At 47.6% G+C, this 23,621-nt stretch overlaps 1 protein-coding gene across 1 annotated transcript; it reads right to left on the bottom strand.

Moving 5' to 3' along the window:
• Window positions 1–9,966: 9,966 nt before the first annotated feature.
• Window positions 9,967–10,666, bottom strand: LOC123084871 (histone H2B.1-like). Its single transcript, XM_044506402.1, has one exon. It carries the CDS (start codon window positions 10,576–10,578, stop codon window positions 10,114–10,116), a length of 465 nt encoding a protein of 154 aa, XP_044362337.1. The 5' UTR covers window positions 10,579–10,666; the 3' UTR covers window positions 9,967–10,113.
• Window positions 10,667–23,621: the final 12,955 nt, after the last annotated feature.

The raw sequence follows: 23,621 nt of genomic DNA on the forward strand, positions 1-23,621 counted from the left end.
AATGCGGCCGCTTTAAAGGCGGCTGAAGAGTTAAGAGCCGAAAAGGCTGCACATTGCGAGAGCAAAGATAAAATGGCCAAGATGGCTATAGAGTTAAAAGACACTGTCGACCGTTGCCAGTTCCTCGAAGAAAAAAACCAGGCGAGGGTGACGGACCTTGAGAAGGCCACAACGGTGACCAAGGACACCCGCTCTGGCATGAGAGCGAAGAAGGAGGAACTGCGTGAAGCCGGGGATATTGCGGCTGGGAAGCCCTTTATGCTGCGAAGGAAGTTCGGAGATCCGCGGTATGCCCCTCTGGATCGGCTGTGGAGTTCGGCAGACGCATATATGTACTTGGCGGCAAGCGTTGTTGATGCGGCCGAATACTTCCGAGATCAAACAGATCGTGAAGTGGACAAGCTGTTCTGGTCGCAGTTTAACGTTCCAGAGCGTCCACTTCCATTGACTGATCAGCTAGCCGAATGGGCCGAACTCAATAGGTTGTCCGGACTCGCCATGAGGTCTGTTGTGGATCAGCTGTGGCCGGAAAGGCCAAAGCCGAACAACTATTTTAGCCTGGTGCAGCAGTTCCTTGGTGCGGTGCCGTGCATCAATGCGATGAAGAGGTCGGCGTGCATAGAGGGCTCGCTGATGGCCCTTGCCCGTGTCAAAGCATACTGGGCGGAGATGGATGCTACCACTGTTGCGGCGCAGGGTTTGGCCATAGGCCGAGTGGCTGCCGAGCACTATTTTGAAGAAGTTCTTGAGGGTTCTCGTTTGATAGAGGCCCAGTGCTCGAAGAATATTATGTTTGAGTGACATGTATTCCCATTGTAAAAACAATGTTTTTATTAAATTTATCAAGGTTGTATTTATACTTTTGCCCGAAAGTAATATGATGCCTCCTGTGCGGCCGTTTACGTATATATATGTATATCCTGAAAGATTGCAGTCGTCGGCTTCAGCCCCCACGCATATAATGCGGGGGTGTTCGCAGAAGACACGTGTTCACACTTAATCCAACATCTTGGTCCTATTAAGGAGGTGATAGCGCGGCGAACTAGGCAACCGGACTATAATGCTTTAACACTTTCACTTAGCCAGAGGAGTTTGACAGTGGGGCTACTATATAGCCCCTGGTGGCTCCACACTCACCCGAATTCGGGGTGCGTACATGCCTGGCTGGGAAACGGCCCTTCGTTAAGGCGGAGGAATTCTAAGATTCCGATAGGTCATCGAGTGGTTGACCAGTCTCACGCTATATCATGACAGTTAGTTTTCGGCTTTCTCTACTGAGGTGCTCGTCTGGATGAACCAGGGCGCAATCGCAGTAGTTCTCCTGGTGCCGCCTTAGCCGATAGAGCGGAACGTAAGGCAGCAAAACACAGGAGCCGGGCAAACCCAACATTTGACCAAAGACATGATTCAGAGCTGATGCATATAAGGCCAAACTCGCGACGTCGAACACTCCCTAAGGTATTCGGTCTTTATTGTGGGCCTGAACAGTTCCCTTTGTAAGAAGCCCCTAGTGTCCAGGTACGTGCATTACTCTGACGTGGCCACATGCCAAGACATCAGCATCCTTCTCAATTGTACTGAGAATCTGAGGGATGTGTATCAACAAGAGACAGTAAAAAAGGTTGACGCAGGGTCTTAATCTAAAAATAATCCTTGGAACGGGTCCCTGCTGCATGTATGCGCCTGTGTCCCCGTTGTGCCGTATCCTGGACGGGTGTAGCATGATGGTCATATGTAAAAGAGAGGAACTTAGGTGAAAAGTTGTCGTGCAAAAAGGTAGGTTTAAAGAAACCATGTTCAATTCAAGATGAGTAAAAGTTGCCACTTGTCTGCGCTCATTGAGCCCCTTGTATTTGTAATAGGGGTATGTCCATCAAACCTGTATGAATTACATATAGCTGCGCCGGACTCGTCTAACCGTGTCCGTGGTCTTGACGACCTATCGAATGCTTTAGTTGGTGACCGTTTTAGTGTGCGGCTGCCAAGGCCGCCGCACTCTCTTCAGTGCATAGGGATCGCTCAATATTTCCATTTACTATAATGATGCCACGTGGACCGGGCATCTTAAGAGTGAGGGAAGCGTAATGCGGTATTGCATTAAAGCGAGCGAAAGCTTCGCGTCCAAGTAGTGCTTGATAGCCACTTTGTAATGGCACAATGTGGAAGGTTAAATTTTCTCTACAGAAGTTATCGGGGAAGCCGAATATAACCTCTAGTAGCAGGGAGCCCGTGCAATGAGCCCCTGGGCCTAGCGTTACTCCTTTAAAGGTAGTATTGCTGTGGCAAATTTTTGTTGGGTCTATCCCCATTTTGCGGACTGTGTCCTGATATATCAGGTTTAGACTGCTGCCACCGTCCATCAGGACTCGTGTGAAGTGGTATCCGTCAATTATTGGATCTAATACCAAGGCAGCCCATCCTGCGCGCCGGATACTTGCCGAGTAATCCTGATGGTTGAAGGTGATCGGTTGAGACGGCCAGTGGCAGAACTCCGCGGTGAGAGGCCCTTGGGCATATTTATCTGGGAGTGTCGCTTTGTTTCTCCCCTTTATCACATGTAACACATGTACTGTTTTGACTTCTGGTGGAAATTTCTTCTGTTCCCCAGTGTTTTGCTTGCGAGGCTCATCCTCGTCTTCGCTTGGTGTATCCTGCCCCTTATGTTCGGCGTTGAGCTTGCCGGACTGCTTGAAGACCCAACATTCTCTGTGTGTATGATTTGCAGGTTTATCGGGGGTGCTATGGATCTGACATATTTGGTCCAGAATTTTGTTTACGCTGGAAAATTCATCTCTGGCGCCTTTAGAGGATGGCTTTTGCTGACCTGGCCAGGAGCTTCTGAATCCGGCGTTGACCGCCGTGCTCTTCGGGATGTCTTCTTTATTCCGGCGCTTATTTTTACTGCATTGGGATTTCCCGTTTCCATCCCTGTCTTCGGATGTATTTGGGTCGCTGGTGCTGCATCGGGCTAACCAGCTGTCCTCGCCCACGCAAAAGCGGGTCATGAGGCTTGTTAATGCTGCCATTGTTCGCGGCTTTTCTTGGCCGAGGTGTCTGGCAAGCCATTCGTCACGAACGCTATGTTTGAAAGCCGCTAAGGCTTCGGCGTCCGGATAGTCGACTATTTGGTTCTTTTTAGTAAGAAACTTGTTCCAAAGCTTTCGGGCTGACTCTCCGGGCTGTTGAGTTCTATGACTCAAATCGTCTGCATCCGGTGGTCGGACATAAGTCCCTTGAAAATTTGCCCGAAAAGCTTCTTCAAGCTCTCCCCAACTTCCGATGGAGTTTTCAGGGAGGCTTTTAAGCCAGTGTCGAGCTGGCCCTTTGAGCTTGAGGGGTAAGTATTTAATGGCGTGGAGATCGTCTCCTCGAGCCATATGGATATGGAGGATGTAATCCTCGATCCAGACCCCTAGGTCTGTTGTTCCGTCGTATGCCTCTATGTTTACGGGTTTAAATCCCTCTGGAAATTCATGGTCCAGCACCTCGTCGGTGAAACATAGGGGGTGTGCGGCACCCCTGTATTTGGGTGTACCGTTGTGTTCGGATATTTTTTGTGTTGCATTGCTTACAAGAGCGTGCTTTCTTGGACCGTAGATAGATCTGGTTGAGCCATCTCTTTGATGCGAGTCCTCGTGTGGATCATGTGCTGGCTTGTGTGCGGCGCCGTGTGCCGCTCTATGTTGGCCGTGAGTTCGTCTATCCGACCAGATGGCTGCTTTGTTTTTTGATTGGGGGGGCTCTAAGGCCTCCTCATCAAATTCGGGCAGTAGCTTTCGCTTCGGGTAGCTCTTTGTGTGGCGACTGCCGCCATATTTGTCTGCGGTGTTGAGTACTTTGCTCCATCTGATTCTGAGTGCATCTTCCGTAGTCTTTAGCTTACGCTTCTGCTTCTTCAGGCTACGTGCAGTGGCGACGAGCCTTTTATGGAGGTTCTTCTGCTCCAGGAACTTGTCTGGCGTGAGGTCATCCGGACTGTTATCTTCGCTGGGGACGGGTTGTTCGGTTTGATTATCCAAATTGCCTTGTTCGGACGGTTGCTCGATGCCATGTTCGTCGTCCGCCGGCTCGCCCTGCTCTGTGGCTGGGTCTGTATGACCGCTGTTTCTATCGAGGCGGGGTTTGGAGCGGCGCTTGCGCCGCCGCTTTGACTGCTTTTCGAGGGAACAATCCTTCGCTGCGTCCTCCCGTTCCTCGCCGTCGTTTCCTTTGGGTGTGTCCACCATATATACATCGTGAGATGAGGTGGCTATCTAATGCCCTGTGGGCAGTGGTTCCTGTTCGTCTCCTGCATCGTCGTCCATACCGCCGATGTCTTCGGAGTCGAAGTCGAGCATGTCGGTTAAGTCATCGACAGTGGCTACTAAGTGGGTGATGGGTGGGCGGTGAAGTTCTTCGTCATCCGCATCCCGATCCTGCCGGACATAGTTCAGCCAGGATCCTCCTAACAAGGAGAGAGACCTTAATGAGTTCAGTATGTCGCCGAAGGGAGAGTGCTGAAAAATATCCGCGGAGGTAAACTCCATGATCGGCGCCCAATCGGATTCAATAGGAACGGGTGCAGGCGGATTCAATAGCAACACGGCTCTTGTGAAGGGTAACGTCGATCCTCGGCTCGATCGCCGCTGAGAGTGCGGCCTCCGTGGCGGGGTCTATCCCTCCGTCCTCGGATGGCGCGATAGGCTCCGAATTGAGGGTCGGAGCAGTTGTCGGTGCGATCTCCTGCACATTGTCCGCTGGCAGAGCTAAATCATGCTCATCAAGAACGTGCGGCGCACTCGGCAGGGGCTCGAATCCGTCAAAGATCAAGTCTCCGCAGACATCGGCCGTGTAGTTTAAGTTTCCAAACCTGACCTGATGGCCAGGGGCGTAATTTTCGATCTTCTCTAGATGGCCAAGCGAGTTGGCCCGCAGTGCGAAGCCACTGAATACAAAGATTTGTCCGGGGAGAAAAGTATTACCCTGGACTGCATCACTATCGATGATCAAAGGAGCCATCAAGCCTAACGGTGACGACACAGAGGAACTCTCAATGAAAGCACCAATGTCGGTGTCAAAACCGGCGGATCTCGGGTAGGGGGTCCCGAACTGTGCGTCTAGGCGGATGGTAACAGGAGGCAGGGGACACGATGTTTTACCCAGGTTCGGGCCCTCTTGATGGAGGTAAAACCCTACGTCCTGCTTGATTTATTCTTGATGATATGGGTATTACAAGAGTTGATCTACCACGAGATCGGAGAGGCTAAACCCTAGAAGCTAGCCTATGGTATGATTGTTGTTATTGTGTCCTACGGACTAAACCCTCCGGTTTATATAGACACCGGAGGGGGCAAGGGTTACACAGAGTCGGTTACAAGGAAGGAGATCTACATATCCGTATTGCCAAGCTTGCCTTCCACGCCAAGGAGAGTCCCATCCGGACACGGGACAAAGTCTTCAATCTTGTATCTTCATAGTCCAATAGTCCAGCCAAAGGTTATAGTCCGGCTGTCCGGATACCACCTAATCCAGGACTCCCTCAATAACCATCATAGATTCAACGAGCTAGTCAAGTAGAGGAAAACTAGTGACACTCTGTTTGTCTATGTATTCACACATGTACTAAGTTTCCGGTTAATACAATTCTAGCATGAATAATAAACATTTATCATGATATAAGGAAATAAATAGTAAATTTATTAATGCCTCTAGGGCATATTTCCTTCAATTCCCCCCTCTGGCAGGGTGCCAGAACGGGTCTAGATTGGTTTTCGGTGGCTACGGAGGCTTCTGGCGGCGGAACTCCCGATCTAGGTTATGTTCTGGAGGTTTCAGTATATATAAGAGGTTTTGGCATCGAGAACAATTCATGGGGGGGTCTCCGGACTGTCCACAAGGTAGGGAGGTGCGCCCAGGGGGGTGGGCGCGCACCCCACCCTCCTGGGCAGCTCGAGACTCTTCTGGCCCAACTCTTTTACTCCAGGTCCTTCTTCTGGTCCAAAAATAAGTTCCGTGAAGTTTCATGTCAATTGGACTCTGTTTGGTTTTTCTTTTCTGCGATACTCAAAAACAAAGAAAAACAGAAACTGGCACTGGGCGCTAGGTTAATAGGTTAGTCCCAAAAATCATATGAAATAGCATATAAATGCATATAAAATATCCAAGGTTGATAATCTAATAGCATGGAACAATCAAAAATTATAGATATGTTGGAGACGTATCAAGCCCGAAGAACTCCAGGAAGCCGCGGAAGAAAGCGCTCGCCGTAAGACCAAACCTGCGCTTGAAGTGCGTAAAGAAGACCATGCGCTCCATGCCCTCGGGCCGTGGCTCCCGCTCCCCCTGCGGCAGGCGCACGGCGACCTCCGTCTCCCCCGGCAAGCGTCTGGTGGTGCGGAGGTAGGCGATGTTGTCTAAAGTGATGGTCGAGCCCATCCACGAGCCCGACGGAAGAGCCATCGACGAAGAAAGGAAAGAAGGGAGAACGGCGGTGAAGCTCTGCTCGAAGTGGCGGGCGTTGCAGCGCGCGGCGGGCGCTAAGGGCAGAGGAAGGATGAGGAAGCAGGGGAGTGCGAGCGAGAATGACTTCCGCCGCCCCTCTCCTAATTTATAACCCACGATTCGAAACATGGGGAAGTGGGATCGTTTGCGCTCGCCCCTCCCACTTCCCCGTAATAACTGCGCACGTACGCGCGCAGTAACTGCATCGAGAATGGCAACCGGCCCGCGGACGCCACAATAAATCCGCGCGCGTGGGCCAAGGGTGCACAGCGGCGGGCACCAGCGTGTTGCCCCGTCCTATCGCGTGCATGGCCTGTCAGGCCCCTCTAGCTCCCGAGCGCCACATGGCGCCTGCGCGAAGCCCAAAAGATTGCCTCACGATTCGATGGGCTCTTCGGTTTCCTGCCCCTGTCGTGATGTCGCGATCCGGCTTCCAGAAGCCGGCACACAGTGGGTGTTGCTGGACCCGGCGGTCACAAAATCCGCCTCCTCGGGGGGGGGCCTTCACAACTTCGGGAACTATTGTCGGGGGGATGAACCCCAGGAAGGCAACGGAACCCAGATCCTTTTCAAAAACAACGGGCCAACAACGCCCCTCAAGCTGGCTCACGCCTGGCCGGGTCGCTCGACCCGGCCGAGCCCCTTGACCCGGCCAAATTCCTCGACCCGGCCCCGACGGCTGCCGCAAGGCGGCTGAACCCGGCGCACCAAGACATCTTCAACAAGCCAGCTTACCCTTGGCGTGTTCTCGAACCTGGCCACGGGTCAGCTCCCGTCCCATCCTGGTCGTACGATGGGACGAGTCTTCAATCAAGAGATGAGCAAGGCAACGATGCCCCTCCCATGCCTCTGGTCAGCCGAGGCATGGCAACAGTACCTCACCTACCGGCTGACTAGGGCCGGCGTGGCTACAGTGCACCCGTCGTCACTGCTGACGCCAGCAAGCGGCGACCTGACGAAGCGCCACTGTAGCGGACTCGACCCGGCCACTCCGTGACGATCGACAAGACAGCAAACAGTGCCCCTACACCCGGCGGGTCCCATGCCCGGAGAACCCGACGAGCCCTGTCACCCGGCGGGTCCCAGCTCTGGCTTTCCCGATGATGACAACCCGGCCCCACAGCCTTGTAACATTACCATTGTACCCTTGGGGGTTGACCTATAAAACCCGCCAGGAACCCTCCATGCACGGGGGTGAAGAGATCCGATCAGTAGAACACACAGACGGAGAGGGAGCAGCCTAAGCCTTGGCCTACCTTCCTTCCTCCCCGATACAGCTCAAGGAGCAACTCTGTACTATCACACATAAACCACACTCGGCAGGACTAGGGGTATTATCTCTCCGGAGAGCCCCGAACCTGGGTATGTCTTGTGTCCCGCGCTCGCTCATGCAGACCTCGCCTCTAGAGCCCACCAGTGCCCTCGAGCCTCCTCCTCTCTTTAGCCATCCCTTGGCATCTGCCGTGCGCCCACCACGACACAGCGGTACCATCGTCGTTGTTTCATATCTAAATTAGGCCAAGTAGCAAACGATGACCTTGCACCGTCGTCGTCGTCCATACCGTCATAGTCGCCTCTGTCTGAGCCATCGTCATCGTCGCCACACTGCTTGAGGAAGGCGTCGTGGCGTCCCTTACATGTCGTGCTTGCGGTGCAGACGCTCCGCTTCCTCCACCTTGCATCGCCTCTCACCGACTTGTTGACGGACCGTGCGCTCAAACTCGACCATCCCAACTTGGACGGGCTCGGCGTTGAAACGGCACCGGCGCCGAGACATTCGACGCCACAATGGTCTTGGACGGATCAAGAGCCCAAGCCTCTGCAAGCACGGGGTCCACGAGCACCCAGGTCGGCAGTAACTAGATTTTGGCGAACGCTGTCGAGCATTGCGCCCGGCCGCTCCCAGCGCGCCTCCACCTCAAAGAGACATTTATTGCGTTGCGTGAACTGCGGCCTTAGAGGTAGTGGACATGGCTCTACGATAGCGGAGCCACCTCATACTTAGCGGGCGGCGGGGGCGGTCGACCATGAGGCCGGATGCAACAAGCGCGAGCGTGTAAGGTGGTTGGGAGCACTCTGTCGAGAGGAAGAGGTTGAGGAGGCTGGGAGCGTGGGGTTCCTCTTCACTGGGGAATTTAGTGAGGCTGACATGTGGGTCCCATCGGTCATAAAAAGGGGCAAATTTAATTGTCCAGATAACATACCTGATGAGTGGGCTCCAATAGTAATAAAATAATTTTAATTTAATCAAACCAGTCATCAGTGTATTTTTGAAACGAAAAAGCAACTTTGTGGTAATTTTCGGCGAATTTTAAAAATAGATAGTTTTTTGGAATCCTTTTGCCGTAATACTGATAGATTATCTTTTATGCTATATACTCTCCCCTCCCTGACTCCACCATGCCACCTCAATATTTATTTGTGAAAAAGATCACTTGCATATTCCTTAATTCAGTGTTATAGACTCCACATAAACTTATGTTTGTTGCAAAAGCAATAATGCAATTTCTACGAAGCTTAATAGGGAGTACTAATATATTTTTTCTCCTAAAACAACATCTAGGGGTATCTATGATCATCTATGTTCACCGAACAATTATTAGCCAATGGACAGATGCATAATCAAATTGAATTATCTAAAATGAACTGTGCATATCTTGCTACCCATACTTTTGTGGTCATGGATATGAAATTTTAGCACCATTATCATAAAAAAAACACGCTCAATTTCTTTTGTTGTGGCTATAAAACTTGCCACGGTTAACAGGTGTGCCAGTACTTCTGAAGTGATGATGGAGGTACACAGATTAGTTCGTTACTGCTATCCCAAATGCAAAACTGTACAAAATACTGTCGTCTCAAGTCACAAAGTTCTGAATTCTTCAGCTCAGTGCGGATATTTCACATTCCATTTGAAGTCCAAACCCTACAAGCACAACAGTCGGTAGATAAAAAATTACCAGTCCATGATACTGGCTCACCAAGTCAACAACTACAGGCAGCAGACCATTGCTTGAATAGATTCACTAACAGTCTATAAAATTCAGAGTTGTAACTTATGTTCGATAAACAGCAAGAGTACTCCAGTAACCAAATTTGCTTATAGGAACCAACTTCTAGATGATACCGATGCTGCAAATTACAGCAATTGTCAAACTTGACATTTTAATAGTGTCAACAAGGTGCTGCAAACATGCTGGCTAGATGATGATACTAATTGAAAAGCAATGCTAACTTCTAGCATTACAAACCAAAAGCACGAGCAAGGCAAAATCATGGCGTTGGTGTTGCTCATCATTACCTTGACATGAACACAGCGGTACTCATAAACTCATAACCTGAAGTGGTGCAACCAACCCAATAAGTTTCAGAGAACTGAAGCCTAACACTAACAAAACCAATGTTCAGTCCCGTGGCACAGTTCGGTTCAGAAGGAACAGAAAAGCAACAGCAGTCAGATCATAAGCGACGTTACTAAATCTCAGCTTGCAAAAGCGGCACCATAGATTCATAATTCTGTTCTTACAGCGAACGAAGCATCGGCAAACATTCAGCAACTCCCATCAAGCACTAGCACTACTTCTACTTGGTGATAACCAGGGCGAACAGCTATTTAGATACAGGCAATGGAATCTAAGAGGAGGTGAACTTGGTGACTGCCTTGGTGCCCTCGGAGACGGCGTGCTTGGCGAGCTCCCCAGGGAGGACGAGGCGGACGGAGGTCTGGATCTCCCGGGAGGTGATGGTGGGCTTCTTGTTGTAGCGGGCGAGCTTGGCGGCCTCGCCGGCGAGCTTCTCGAAGATGTCGTTGATGAAGGAGTTCATGATGGACATGGCCTTGGAGGAGATGCCGATGTCGGGGTGCACCTGCTTCAGCACCTTGAAGATGTAGATCTTGTAGGTCTCCACGCTCTTCTTGCCCTTCTTCCGGCCCCTCTTCTCGCCGCCGCCCTCCTTGGAGGCGGTCTTCTTGCCCGCCGGCAGCCGCTTCTCGGCCTTGGGCTTCTTCCCGGCAGGGGTCTTCTCGGCCTTCTCCGCCGCGGGCTCCTCCTCCGCGGGCTTCTTCGCCGCCGGCTTCTTCTCCGCCTTGGGGGCCATCGCTGCTCCGGGAAGATGGGTGGGGATTGGGGGCTACGGTGGAGAGTTGTGTGCAGGGGAAGGTGGGTGGCGGATATGGAATTGGGGAAAGACGGAGCACGGTGCTGGGTTTATAGTGGGAGAGAGGTCACCGCTGATTGGTGGATTCGTGGGTACCGCGGATCCGTGACATGGCATCGTATGAACCGTTCGTTCGATATTGCTTGCAACGATCCAGATTTGCTGCGGTGGGTATATAGCTTTTTTTAGGCTGGTCATAGTGGGGAAACTTAGACTAGTGTCATACCCTCATAGTACAAAGTATCTTAGTAGTAGTGTTATAGTTTGTTTCATTTATTGTCTTATAGACTCATTTTACTCGGGAAGCGCTATGTGACAGTAACATATTATGTTACTTCAAGCACCTCTCTCCTTATTAAATACTTGCCACATAAACAAAATTGTTTTGAGATGTGTTAAGTTTTATCTAAGTTACCCTCACTATGACTAGCCTCAGGGGTTTGCGTATATAGCTGTGGTGGGGAAAAACATATACGGCATTTTTTGTTTTGTTTTGTTTTGTTTTGAAAAAAGACAAGTAAAGGATATCGGAACGGCAGAATAGGATTTCGGAGAATGGATGGGTCGGATGATATATTTTTCCATATACGCATACTCATGTTATTTAGATGTATTTTTTATTTGAATTTTATGCATGTGAGTACTGTTTTTAAATATATTTTTTTAAGTATTTTATCTAAAATGACAAAAGGAGTTTGTGGCACAAAATTGAAGAAACCGTGGGGACACCATGAACTCCATGACGGACGAACTTGTGTGCTTGTACCCTGGTAAGCGTGGGCAATGCGTGGTTGGTCGTATCCATGGCTTCTGAAGTTTCACACACATACACATCACATCCTTGTGTGCTTGTATAATTTTTTTTAGATTTTTCTGAAGCTAAAATGTTTGAAATTTGTTTTTTTTTCAAAAAAAATCGGCCTCCATGAAGGCTGAGTTCCAAAGTGTCGTTCTCAATTAGTTGTTGGCTATATGATATTGCCACATCATCTATAACAAACCTTATAGCCGACAAAAATATAATAGTCAGATGTAAGGGCATCTTCAACACCGATCCTCAAACCGTCCGTATACATTCGGACCGTGCGGTTCAGACCGTGGAAACCATCCAACGCGGGCCTGTATTGCTCCGCTGAGCGGTCTGACGTGTTTTATCTCACATATTGGAGACAAAAGGGGTTGCAGGAGTCCGAAGAACAACCACGTAGGACCCCCCCTCCCCCTTGCTTTGCATCCGCCCCTCCACCTTCGCCGATGTACGTCTCCGGCTGCCAAAGAGGCATTGTCGGACTTCCACAGCCGACACTGACGTGCCTGCTCCCCTTTACGACAATGTTGTCCACCTCGGAGCCGTTTGTACCCTGGTACACTTTGCCCTCCCCTGTCGACGACCTCCATGACGGACACCACTCTCGGCTCGGCAGGTGTTTGGTTAAATACCACTGAGCTTTTTTTCGAATGCTATGTCGTTTTTTAGAGTGTGAAGGATGGCGAGCTACTCGACCATGAAGGATGAGTTGTTGTGCGATGCGTGGTTGGCCGTATCCATGGCTTTTGTAGGCAGGAGCAAAGGGGGGACCTTCTGGCAGCAAGTGCATGAATCATTTCACGCACGAAAGCATATTGCGCCCTACGACATGTACGCCATTTAATAACACAATGTGAGGTCATTATCGTATCGCCGGTATACTATCCAGACTAGCGTCACCAAGTTTTGTAACGTGGTTCGTCAGCTGGAGATAAGGTGGCCACTGCATGCGGATGTGGACGAGGTCGTAAGTTTTGCTTCCTCTTGCTCAACTTGTTGATGGATTCGTTCACTCAATGTTGGTCTACACATTATCACTACTAGGGAAAAACTTATAAGCAGACGCTTACTAGTAGCGAGGGTTTATACCCCTCGCTAGAATTGTATTGACCGAAAACCTTAATACATGTGTGAATACATAGACAAAACACCGAGTCCCTAGCGAGCCTCTACTTGACTAGTTCGTTGATCAAAGATGGTTAAGGTTTTCTAACCATGGACATGAATTGTCATTTGATAATGGGATGATGTGATGGACACGACTCATCTGTTAGCTTACATATTGATTGTTTAGTTTTATTGTTATTGCTTTCTTCATGTCGAATACATATTCCTTCGACTATGAGATTATGCAACTCCCGGATACCGGAGGAATACCTTGTGTGCTATCAAACGTCACAACGTAACTGGGTGATTATAAAGATGCTCTACAGGTATCTCCGAAGGTGTTTGTTGGGTTAGCATAGATCGAGATTAGGATTTGTCACTCCGAGTATCGGAGAGGTATCTCTGGGCCCTCTCAGTAATGCACAACATAATAAGCCTTGCAATCAATGTGACTAATGAGTTAGTTGCGGGATGATGTATTATGGAACGAGTAAAGAGACTTGCCGGTGACGAGGTTGAACTAGGTATGAAGATACCGACGATCAAATCTCGGGCAAGTAACATACCGATGACAAAGGGAATAACGTATGTTGTCATTAAGGTACGACCGATAAAGATCTTCATAGAATATGTGGGGACCAATATGAGCATCCAGGTTCCGCTGTTGGTTATTGACCGGAGAGGTGTCTCGGTCATGTCTACATAGTCTCGAACCCGTAGAGTCCGCACGCTTAACGTTCGATGACGATTTTGTATTATATGAGTTATGTGATTTGGTGACCGGATGTTGTTCGGAGTCCCGGATGAGATCACGGACATGACAATGAGTCTCGAAATGGTCGATAGGTAAAGATTCATATATTGGACGATGATATTCGGACACCGAAAGTGTTCCGAGGGTACCAGGTACATATCGGGTCACCGGAAGGGGTTTCGGGCATCCCCCCGGCAACTACATGGGCCTAAAGGGACAAGAAGGGGACATACCAGCCCCTAGGGGCTGGTGCGCCCCATGTAGGCCAAAATAAGGGGGAAGGAAAAAGGGGAAGAGAGAAAGGAAGGGGAGCAATTCGGCCACCCCCTTCCTCTCTCCTCCCTCCTCCTTCCTTCCCCCTCCGGATGAATATGGAAGGGGGGAGGCCGAATTGGTAGGCGCCCAAGTAGGATTCCTCCTACTTGGGGCGCCCCCTTGGCTTCCTCTCCTCCCCTCCAACATATATATATATATGAGGGGGGCACCGCTAGAACACACAACAACGATTGTTAGCCGTGTGTGACGCCCCCCTCCACAGCTTACGCCTCCGGTCATATTATTGTTGGGGAACGTAGTAATTTCAAAATTTTCCTACGCACACACAGGATCATGGTGATGCATAGCAACGAGAGGGGCGAGTGTTGTCTACGTACCATCGTAGACCGTTCGCGGAAGCGTTATATCAATGCGGTTGATGTAGTCGTACGTCTTCACGATCCGACCGATCCAAGTGCCGAAAGCACGACACCTCCGAGTTCTGCACACGTTCGGCTCGGTGACGTCCTCGCCTTCTCGATCCAGCAACAGGGGTGAAGTAGTAGATGAGTTCCGGCAGCACGACGGCATGGTGACGGTGTTGGTGAAGAACAATCTCCGCAGGGCTTCACCTAAGCTCTACGAAAACTATGACGGACGATAAACTAGAGGGGACAGGGTTGCCGGCACACGGCTTGGTGTTTCTTGATGTGTCTTGGGTGCTAGCCCTACCCCTCTATTTATATGTTGAGCCTTAGGGTCGAAACTTGGAGTAAAAGCCTCCACAAAGTCGGTTTCACCCGAAAGGCAAGAGTCCTTCTCGGACTCCAGGGCCAGACGCCAGGGTTCTCGGCGTCTGGACCCAGACGCCAGGGACCCTGGTGTCTGGCCCCTGGACTCCGCAAAACTTCCTTTACGCTTTCCAAAAACCTAGTGGGCTTTCCCCTTTGGCCCAAATAAGGTGTTCTCGTACCCAAACATTTCGGGAAACATCCGGAACCCCTTCTGGTGAATTCCGGAACACCTTCCGGAGTCCAAACACTATTATCCCATATATCAATCTTTATCTCCGGACCATTCCGGAGTTCCTCGTCATGTCCGTGATCTTATCCGAAACTCCGAACAACATTCGGTCACCAACATACATAACTCATAGTACTATATCATCAACGAACGTTAAGCGTGCGGTCCCTATGGGTTCGAGAACTATGTAGACATGACCAAGACACCTCTCTGGTCAATAACCAATAGCGGGACCTGGATGCCCATATTGGCTCCTACATATTCTACGAAGATCTTTATCGGTCAAACCGCATAACAACATACGTTGTTCCCTTTGTCATCGGTATGTTACTTGCCCGAGATTCGATCGTCGCTATCTCAATACCTAGTTCAATCTCGTTACCGGCAAGTCTCTTTACTCGTCCCGTAATACATCATCCCACAACTAACTCATTAGTTGCAATGCTTGCAAGGCTTATAGTGATGTGCATTACCGAGTGGGCCCAGAGATACCTCTCCGACAATCGGAGTGACAAATCCTAATCTCGAAATACATCAACCCAACAAGTACCTTTGGAGACACCTGTAGAGCACCTTTATAATCACCCAGTTACGTTGTGACATTTGGTGGCACACAAAGTGTTCCTCCGGTAAACGGGAGTTGCATAATCTCATAGTCATAGGAACATGTATAAGTCATGAAGAAAGCAATATCAGCAAACTAAATGATCAAGTGCTAAGCTAACGGAATGGGTCAAGTCAATCACATCATTCTCCTAATGATGTTATCCCGTTAATCAAATGACAACTCATGTCTATGGTTAGGAAACTTAACCATCTTTGATCAACGAGCTAGTCAAGTAGATGCATACTAGTGACACTTTGTTTGTCTATGTATTCACACATGTATTATGTTTCCGGTTAATACAATTCTAGCATGAATAATAAACATTTATCATGAAATAAGGAAATAAATAACAACTTTATTATTGCCTCTAGGGCATATTTCCTTCAGTCTCCCACTTGCACTAGAGTCAATAATCTAGATCACATTGCCATGTGATTTAACACTAATAGTTCACATTACCATGTGATTAACACCCATAGTTTACATCGCCATGTGACCAACACTCAAAGGGTTTACTAGAGTCAGTAATCTAGTTCACATCGCCATGTGATTAACACCCAAAGTGTACTAAGGTGTGATCATGTTTTGCTTGTGAGAGAAGTGTAGTCTACGGGTCTGCCACATTCAGATCCATATGTATTTTGCAAATTTCTATATCCACGATGCTCTGCATGGAGCTACTCTAGCTAATTGCTCCCACTTTCAAAATGTATCCAGATTGAGACTTGGAGTCATCTGGATTAGTGTCAAAATTTGCATCGACGTAACCCTTTACGATGAACCTTTTGCCACCTCCATAATCGAGAAACATATCCTTATTCCACTAAGGATAATTTTGACCGATGTCCAGTGATCTACTCCTAGATCACTATTGTACTCCCTTGCCAAAAAAACAGTGTAGGGTATACAATAGATCTGGTACACAACATGGCATCCTTTATAGAACCTATGGTTGAGGCATAGGGAATGACTTTCATTCTCTTTCTATCTTCTGCTATGGTTGGGCTTTGAGTCTTACTCAATTTCACACCTTGTAACATAGGCAAGAACTCTTTCTTTGACTGTTCCATTTTGATCTACTTCAAAATCTTGTCAAGGCATGTACTCATTGAAAAAACTTATCAAGCGTCTTGATCTATCTCTATAGATCTTGATGCTCAATATGTAAGCAGCTTCACCGAGGTCTTTCTTTGAAAAACTCCTTTCAAACACTCCTTTATGCTTTGCAGAATAATTCTACATTATCTCCGATCAACAATATGTCATTCGCATATACTTATCAGAAATGTTGTAGTGCTCCCACTCACTTTCTTGTAAATACAGGCTTCACCGCAAGTCTGTATAAAACTATATGCTTTGATCAACTTATCAAAGCGTATATTCCAACTCCGAGATGCTTGCACCAGTCCATAGATGGATCACTGGAGCTTGCATATTTTGTTAGCACCTTTAGGATTGACAAAACTTTCTTATTGCATCATATACAACTCTTCTTTAATAAATCCATTAAGGAATGTAGTTTTGTTTATCCATTTGCCAGATTTCATAAAATGTGGCAATTGCTAACATGATCTGGACAGACTTAAGCATAGATACTAGTGAGAAACTCTCATCGTAGTCAATACCTTGAACTTGTCGAAAACCTTTTGCGACAATTCTAGCTTTGTAGATAGTAACACTACTATCAGAGTCCGTCTTCCTCTTGAAGATCCATTTATTCTCAATGGCTTACCGATCATCGAGCAAGTCAACCAAAGTCCACACTTTGTTCTCATACATGGATCCCATCTCAGATTTCATGGCTTCAAGCCATTTTGCGGAATCTGGGCTCACCATCGCTTCTTCATAGTTCATAGGTTCATCATGGTCTAGTAACATGACTTCCAGAACAGGATTACCGTACCACTCTGGTGCGGATCTTACTCTGGTTGATCTACGAGGTTCAATAATAACTTGATCTGAAGTTTCATGATGATCATCATTAACTTCCTCACTAATTGGTGTAGGCGTCACAGGAACCGGTTTCTGTGATGAACTACTTTCCAATAAGGGAGCAGGTACAGTTACCTCATCAAGTTCTACTTTCCTCCCACTCACTTATTTCGAGAGAAACTCCTTCTCTAGAAAGGATCCATTCTTAGCAACGAATTTCTTGCCTTTGGATCTGTGATAGAAGGTGTATCCAACAGTCTCCTTTGGGTATCCTATGAAGACACATTTCTCTGATTTGGGTTCGAGCTTATCAGGTTGAAGCTTTTTCACGTAAGCATCGCAGCCCCAAACTTTAAGAAATGACAACTTTGGTTTCTTGCCAAACCATAGTTCATAAGGCGCCGTCTCGAGGGATTTAGATGGTGCCCTATTTAACGTGAATGTAGTTGTCTCTAATGCATAACCCCAAAATGATAGCGGTAAATCAGTAAGAGACGTCATAGATCGCACCATATCTAGTGAAGTACGATTACGACGTTCGGACACACCATTACGCTGTGGTGTTCCGGGTGGCATGAGTTGCAAAATTATTCCGCATTGTTTCAAATGTAGACCAAACCCGTAACTCAAATATTCTCCTCCACGATCAGATCGTAGAAACTTTATTTTCTTGTTATGATGATTTTCAACTTCACTCTGAAATTCTTTGAACTTTTCAAATGTTTCAGACTTATGTTTCATTAAGTAGATATACTCATATCTGCTGAAATCATCTGTGAAGATCAGAAAATAATGATGCGTGTCGCGAGCCTCAATATTCATCGGACCACATACATCAGCATGTATGATTTCCAACAAATATGTTGCTCGTTCCATTGTTCCGGAGAACGGAGTCTTGGTCATCTTGCCCATGAGGTATGGTTCGCAAGCATCAACTGATTCATAATCAAGTGATTCCAAAAGCCCATCAACATGGATTTTCTTCATGCGCTTTACACCAATATGACCTAAATGGCAGTGCCACAAATAAGTTGCACTATCATTATTAACTTTGCATATTTTGGCTTCAATATTATGAAAATGTGTATCACCACGATCGAGATCCAACAAACCATTTTCATTGGGTGTATGATCATAGAAGGTTTTATTCATGTAAATAGAACAACAATTATTCTCTAACTTACATGAATAACCGTATTGCAATAAACATGATCCAATCATATTCATGCTCAACGCAAACACTAAATAACATTTATTTTAGGTTTAACACTAATCCCGAAAGTATAGGGAGTGTGCGATGATGATCATATCAATTTTGGAACCATTTCCAATACACATCGCCACTTCACCCTTAACTAGTCTGTGTTCATTCTGCAACTCCTATTTTGAGTTACTATTCTTAGCAACTGAACTAGTATCAAATACTGAGGGATTGCTATAAACACTAGTAAAGTACACATCAATAACATGTATATCAAATATACCTATGTTCACTTTGCCATCCTTCGTATCCGCCAATTACTTGTGTAGTTCCGCTTCCAGTGACCAGTTCCTTTGCAGTAGAAGCACTCAATTTCAGGCTTAGGTCTAGACTTGGGTTTTTTCACTTGAGCAGCAACTTGCTTGCCATTCTTCTTGAAGTTCCCCTTTCTTCCCTTTGTCCCTTTACTTGAAACTAGTGGTTTTGTTTACCATCAACACTTGATGTTTTTCTTGATTTCTACCTTCGTCGATTTCAGCATTACGAAGAGCTTGGGAATCGTTTCCGTTATCCCTTGCATATTATAGTTCATCACAAAGTTCTACTAACTTGGTGATGGTGACTAGAGAATTCTGTCAATCACTATTTTATCTGGAAGATTAACTCCCACTTGATTCAAGCGATTGTAGTACCCAGACAATCTAAGCACATGCTCACTGCTTGAGCTATTCTCCTCCATCTTTTAGCTATAGAACTTGTTGGAGACTTCATATCTCTCAACTCGGGTATTTGCTTGAAATATTAACTTCAACTCCTGGAACATCTCATATGGTCCATGATGTTCAAAACGTCTTTGAAGTCCCGATTCTGAGCCGTTTAAGCATGGTGCACTAAACTATCAAGTAGTCATCATATTGAGCTAGCCAAACGTTCATAACATCTACATCTGCTCCTACAATAGGTTTGTCACCTAGCGATGCATCAAGGACATAATTCTTGTGTGCAGCAATGAGGATAAACCTCAGATCACGGATCCAATCCGCATTATTGCTACTAATATATTTCAACTTAGTTTTCTCTAGGATCATATCAAAAATAAAACATGGGAGCTAAACGCGAGCTATTGATCTACAACATAGATATGCTAATACTACCAGGACTAAGTTCATGATAAATTTAAGTTCAATTAATCATATTACTCAAGAACTCCCACTTAGATAGACATCCCTCTAATCCTCTAAGTGATCACGTGATCCAAATCAACTAAACCATAACCGATCATCACGTGAAATGGAGTAGTTTTCAATGGTGAACATCACTATGTTGATCATATCAACTATATGATTCACGCTCGACCTTTCGGTCTCATTGTTCCGAGGCCATATCTGCATATGCTAGGCTCGTCAAGTTTAACCTGAGTATTCTGTGTGTGCAAAAATGGCTTGCACCCGTTGTAGATGGATGTAGAGCTTATCACACCCGATCATCATGTGGTGTCTGGGCAAGACGAACTTTGGCAACGATGCATACTCAGGGACAACACTTTTATCTTGAAATTTAGTGAGAGATCATCTTATAATGCTACCGTCAATCAAAGCAAGATAAGATGCATAAAAGATAAACATCACATGCAATCAATATAAGTGATATGATATGGCCATCATCATCTTGTGCTTGTGATCTCTATCTCCGAAGCACCGTCATGATCACCATCGTCACCGGCGCGACACCTTGATCTCCATCATAGCATCATTGTCGTCTCGCCAATCTTATGCTTCTACTACTATCGCTACCGCTTAGTGATAAAGTAAATCATTACAGGGCGATTGCATTGCATACAATAAAGCGACAACCATATGGCTCCTGCCAGTTGCCGATAACTCGGTTACAAAACATGATCATCTCATACAATAAAATTTAGCATCATGTCTTGACCATATCACATCACAACATGCCCTGCAAAAACAAGTTAGACGTCCTCTACTTTGTTGTTGCAAGTTTTACGTGGCTGCTACTAGGCTTAGCAAGAACCATTCTTACCTACGCATCAAAACCACAACGATAGTTCGTCAAGTTGGTGTTGTTTTAACCTTCGCAAGGACCGGGCGTAACCACACTCGGTTCAACTAAAGTTGGAGAAACTGACACCCGCCAGCCACCTATGTGTAAAGCACGTCGGTAGAACCAGTCTAGCGTAAGCGTACGTGTAATGTCGGTCTGGGCCTCTTCATCCAACAATACCGTCGAACCAAAGTATGACATGCTGGTAAGCAGTATGACTTATATCGCCCACAACTCACTCGTGTTCTACTCGTGCATATGACATCTATGCATAAAACCTGGCTCGAATGCCACTGTTGGGGAACGTAGTAATTTCAAAATTTTCCTACGCACACACAGGATCATGGTGATGCATAGCAACGAGAGGGAGAGTGTTGTCTATGTACCCTCATAGACCATTCGCGGAAGCGTTATATCAACGCGGTTGATGTAGTCATACGTCTTCACGATCCGACTGATCCAAGTACCGAAAGCATGGCACCTCCAAGTTCTGCACACGTTCGGCTCGGTGACGTCCTCGCCTTCTCGATCCAGCAAGAGGGGCGAAGTAGTAGATGAGTTCCGGCAGCACGACAGCGTGGTGACGGTGTTGGTGAATAACAATCTCCACAGGGCTTCACCTAAGCACTACGAAAACTATGATGGAGGATAAACTAGAGGGGACGGGGTTGCCGGCACACGGCTTGGTGTTTCTTGATGTGTCTTGGGTGCTAGCCCTACCCCTCTATTTATATGTTGAGCCTTGGGGTTGAAACTTGGAGTAAAAGCCTCCACAAAGTCGGTTTCACCCGAAAGGCAAGATCCTTCTCGGACTCCAGGGCCAGACGCCAGGGTTCCCGGCGTCTGGACCTAGACGCCAGGGACCCTGGCGTCTAGCCCCTGGACTCCGCAAAACTTCCTTTTGCACTTTCCAAAAACCTTGTGGGCTTTCCCCTTTGGCCCAAATAAAGTGTTCTCGTACCCAAACATTTAGGGAAACATCCGGAACCCCTTCCGGTGAATTCCGGAACCCTTCCGGTGTCCAAACACTATTATCACATATATCAATCTTTATCTCCGGACCATTCTGGAGTTCCTCGTCATGTCCGTGATCTTATCCGAAACTCCGAACAACATTCGATCACCAACATACATAACTCATAGTACTATATCGTCAACGAACGTTAAGCGTGCGGACCCTACGGGTTCGAGAACTATGTAGACATGACCGAGACACCTCTCTGGTCAATAACCAATAGCGGGACCTGGATTCCCATATTGGCTCCTACATATTCTATGAAGATCTTTATCAGTCAGACCGCATAACAACATACGTTGTTCCCTTTGTCATCGGTATGTTACTTGCCCGAGATTTGATCGTCGGTATGTCAATACCTAGTTCAATCTCGTTACCGGCAAGTCTCTTTACTCGTTCTGTAATACATCATCCCGCAACTAACTCATTAGTTTCAATGCTTGCAAGGCTTATTGTCGGTGTCAGAACCGGCGGATCTCGGGTAGGGGGTCCCGAATTGTGCGTCTAGGCGGATGGTAACAGGAGGCAGGGGAAACGATGTTTTACCCAGGTTCGGGCCCTCTTGATGGAGGTAATACCCTACGTCCTACTTGATTGTTCTTGATAATATGAGTAGTACAAGGGTTAATCTACCACGAGATCGAAGAGGCTAAACCCTAGAAGCTAGCCTATGGTATGATTGTATGTTGTTCATCCTACGGACTAAACCTTCCGGTTTATATAGACACCGGAGGGGGCTAGGGTTACACAGAGTCGGTTACAGGGAAGGAGATCTACATATCCGTATTGCCAAGCTTGCCTTCCACGCCAAGGAGAGTCCCATCCGGACATGGGACGAAGTCTTCAATCTTGTAATTTCATAGTCCAAAAGTCCGGCCAAAGGATATAATCCGGCTGCCCGGATACCCCCTAATCCATGACTCCCTCAGTAGCCCCTGAACCAGGCTTCAATGATGATGAGTCCGACGCGCAGATTGTCTTCGACATTGCAAGGCGGTTCCTCCTCCGAATACTTCATTGAAGATTTTGAACACGAGGATCATGTCCGGCTCTGCAAAACAAGTTCCACATACCACCGTAGAGAGAATAATATTTCCATAAATCTAATCAGCTGATGTACCCCGTAGTGTGACACCACACCACAACCAGGTCTTTATTCGAATCGTTTTTCATAATCAATCTCAGCGTGTTTCGCGAGGCAGTTTCCTTGGCACGTCTTGTCGAAGCAGAGATCGTGTCCCCTTTATTACGAGATTCTCATCAATACGGACGTGGGTAACCCAACCATGCCTATTGGTAGGACTCCTAGATCTTAGGCAAGTCCCAAACGGCCACGAGGAGGACGCTTGATATTCACCCTCTTTATAAAGGGGACAAGACTTTTTGTTTTTTCCTTCTCGTGCTCAATCAAATCCGCCTCCCGCCTCGAGTTCCAACACCCAAAGCTCAGGTTTAGGCACTTCGGACCTTCAACTATGTCTGGATCCAACCTTCAAGGTCGGTGGATGCCTTCCTCCGTCATGGAGGAGGACATCAAGAAGTTGAGAGAGGCCAGATATCTGACCGCCGAATTTCGCATCGGCTGCCTGCCCGAGGGTAGGTCGTCCCTACTCCCGAACCCAACGAGAGCGTCGTGTTCGTCTCCCACTTCCTCCGAGGACTAGGCCTCGCTCTGGATCCCTTTGTCAGGGGTCTTATGTTCTATTACGAGCTAGATTTTCACGATCTGGCCCTGGATTCCCTTCTTCACATCTCGACATTTATTGTCGTATGTGAGGCCTTCCTCCGCATTACCCCTCACTTCGGCCTGTGGCTCAAGACCTTCGATGTGAAGCCGAAGATGATTGAGGGGCAGCACGTAGTGTGCGGAGGCGCTTCAATAAGCAAAATTGCTGATGCTCCATGGCCTGAGGGTTACTTCTCAGAGGTGTCCGGATTGTGGCAGCGGGAGTGGTTCTACATCATAGCTCCCCGAAGTGCCAAGTGGGTAGCTGCCCCCACCTTTCGCTCAGGCCCCCCACCACAACTGATGTCATGGATCAGCAGGGGGCTGAGCTGGGGTCCAGCCAAGGACGTGCCAATACTGCAAAGCCGTATCCGAGATCTCTTTGAGAGAGATTTCAGTCTGGTTACGGTAGTGCAAGTCATGCTAGTTCGTCAAGTCCATCATTGCAAACGCCGGCCCCTTCGCATGTGGGAATTCAACCCGGAAGGACCGCG

The sequence above is a fragment of the Triticum aestivum genome, chromosome 4A (assembly GCF_018294505.1).
Source record: "Triticum aestivum cultivar Chinese Spring chromosome 4A, IWGSC CS RefSeq v2.1, whole genome shotgun sequence".
NCBI classification, from domain to species: domain Eukaryota; kingdom Viridiplantae; phylum Streptophyta; class Magnoliopsida; order Poales; family Poaceae; genus Triticum; species Triticum aestivum.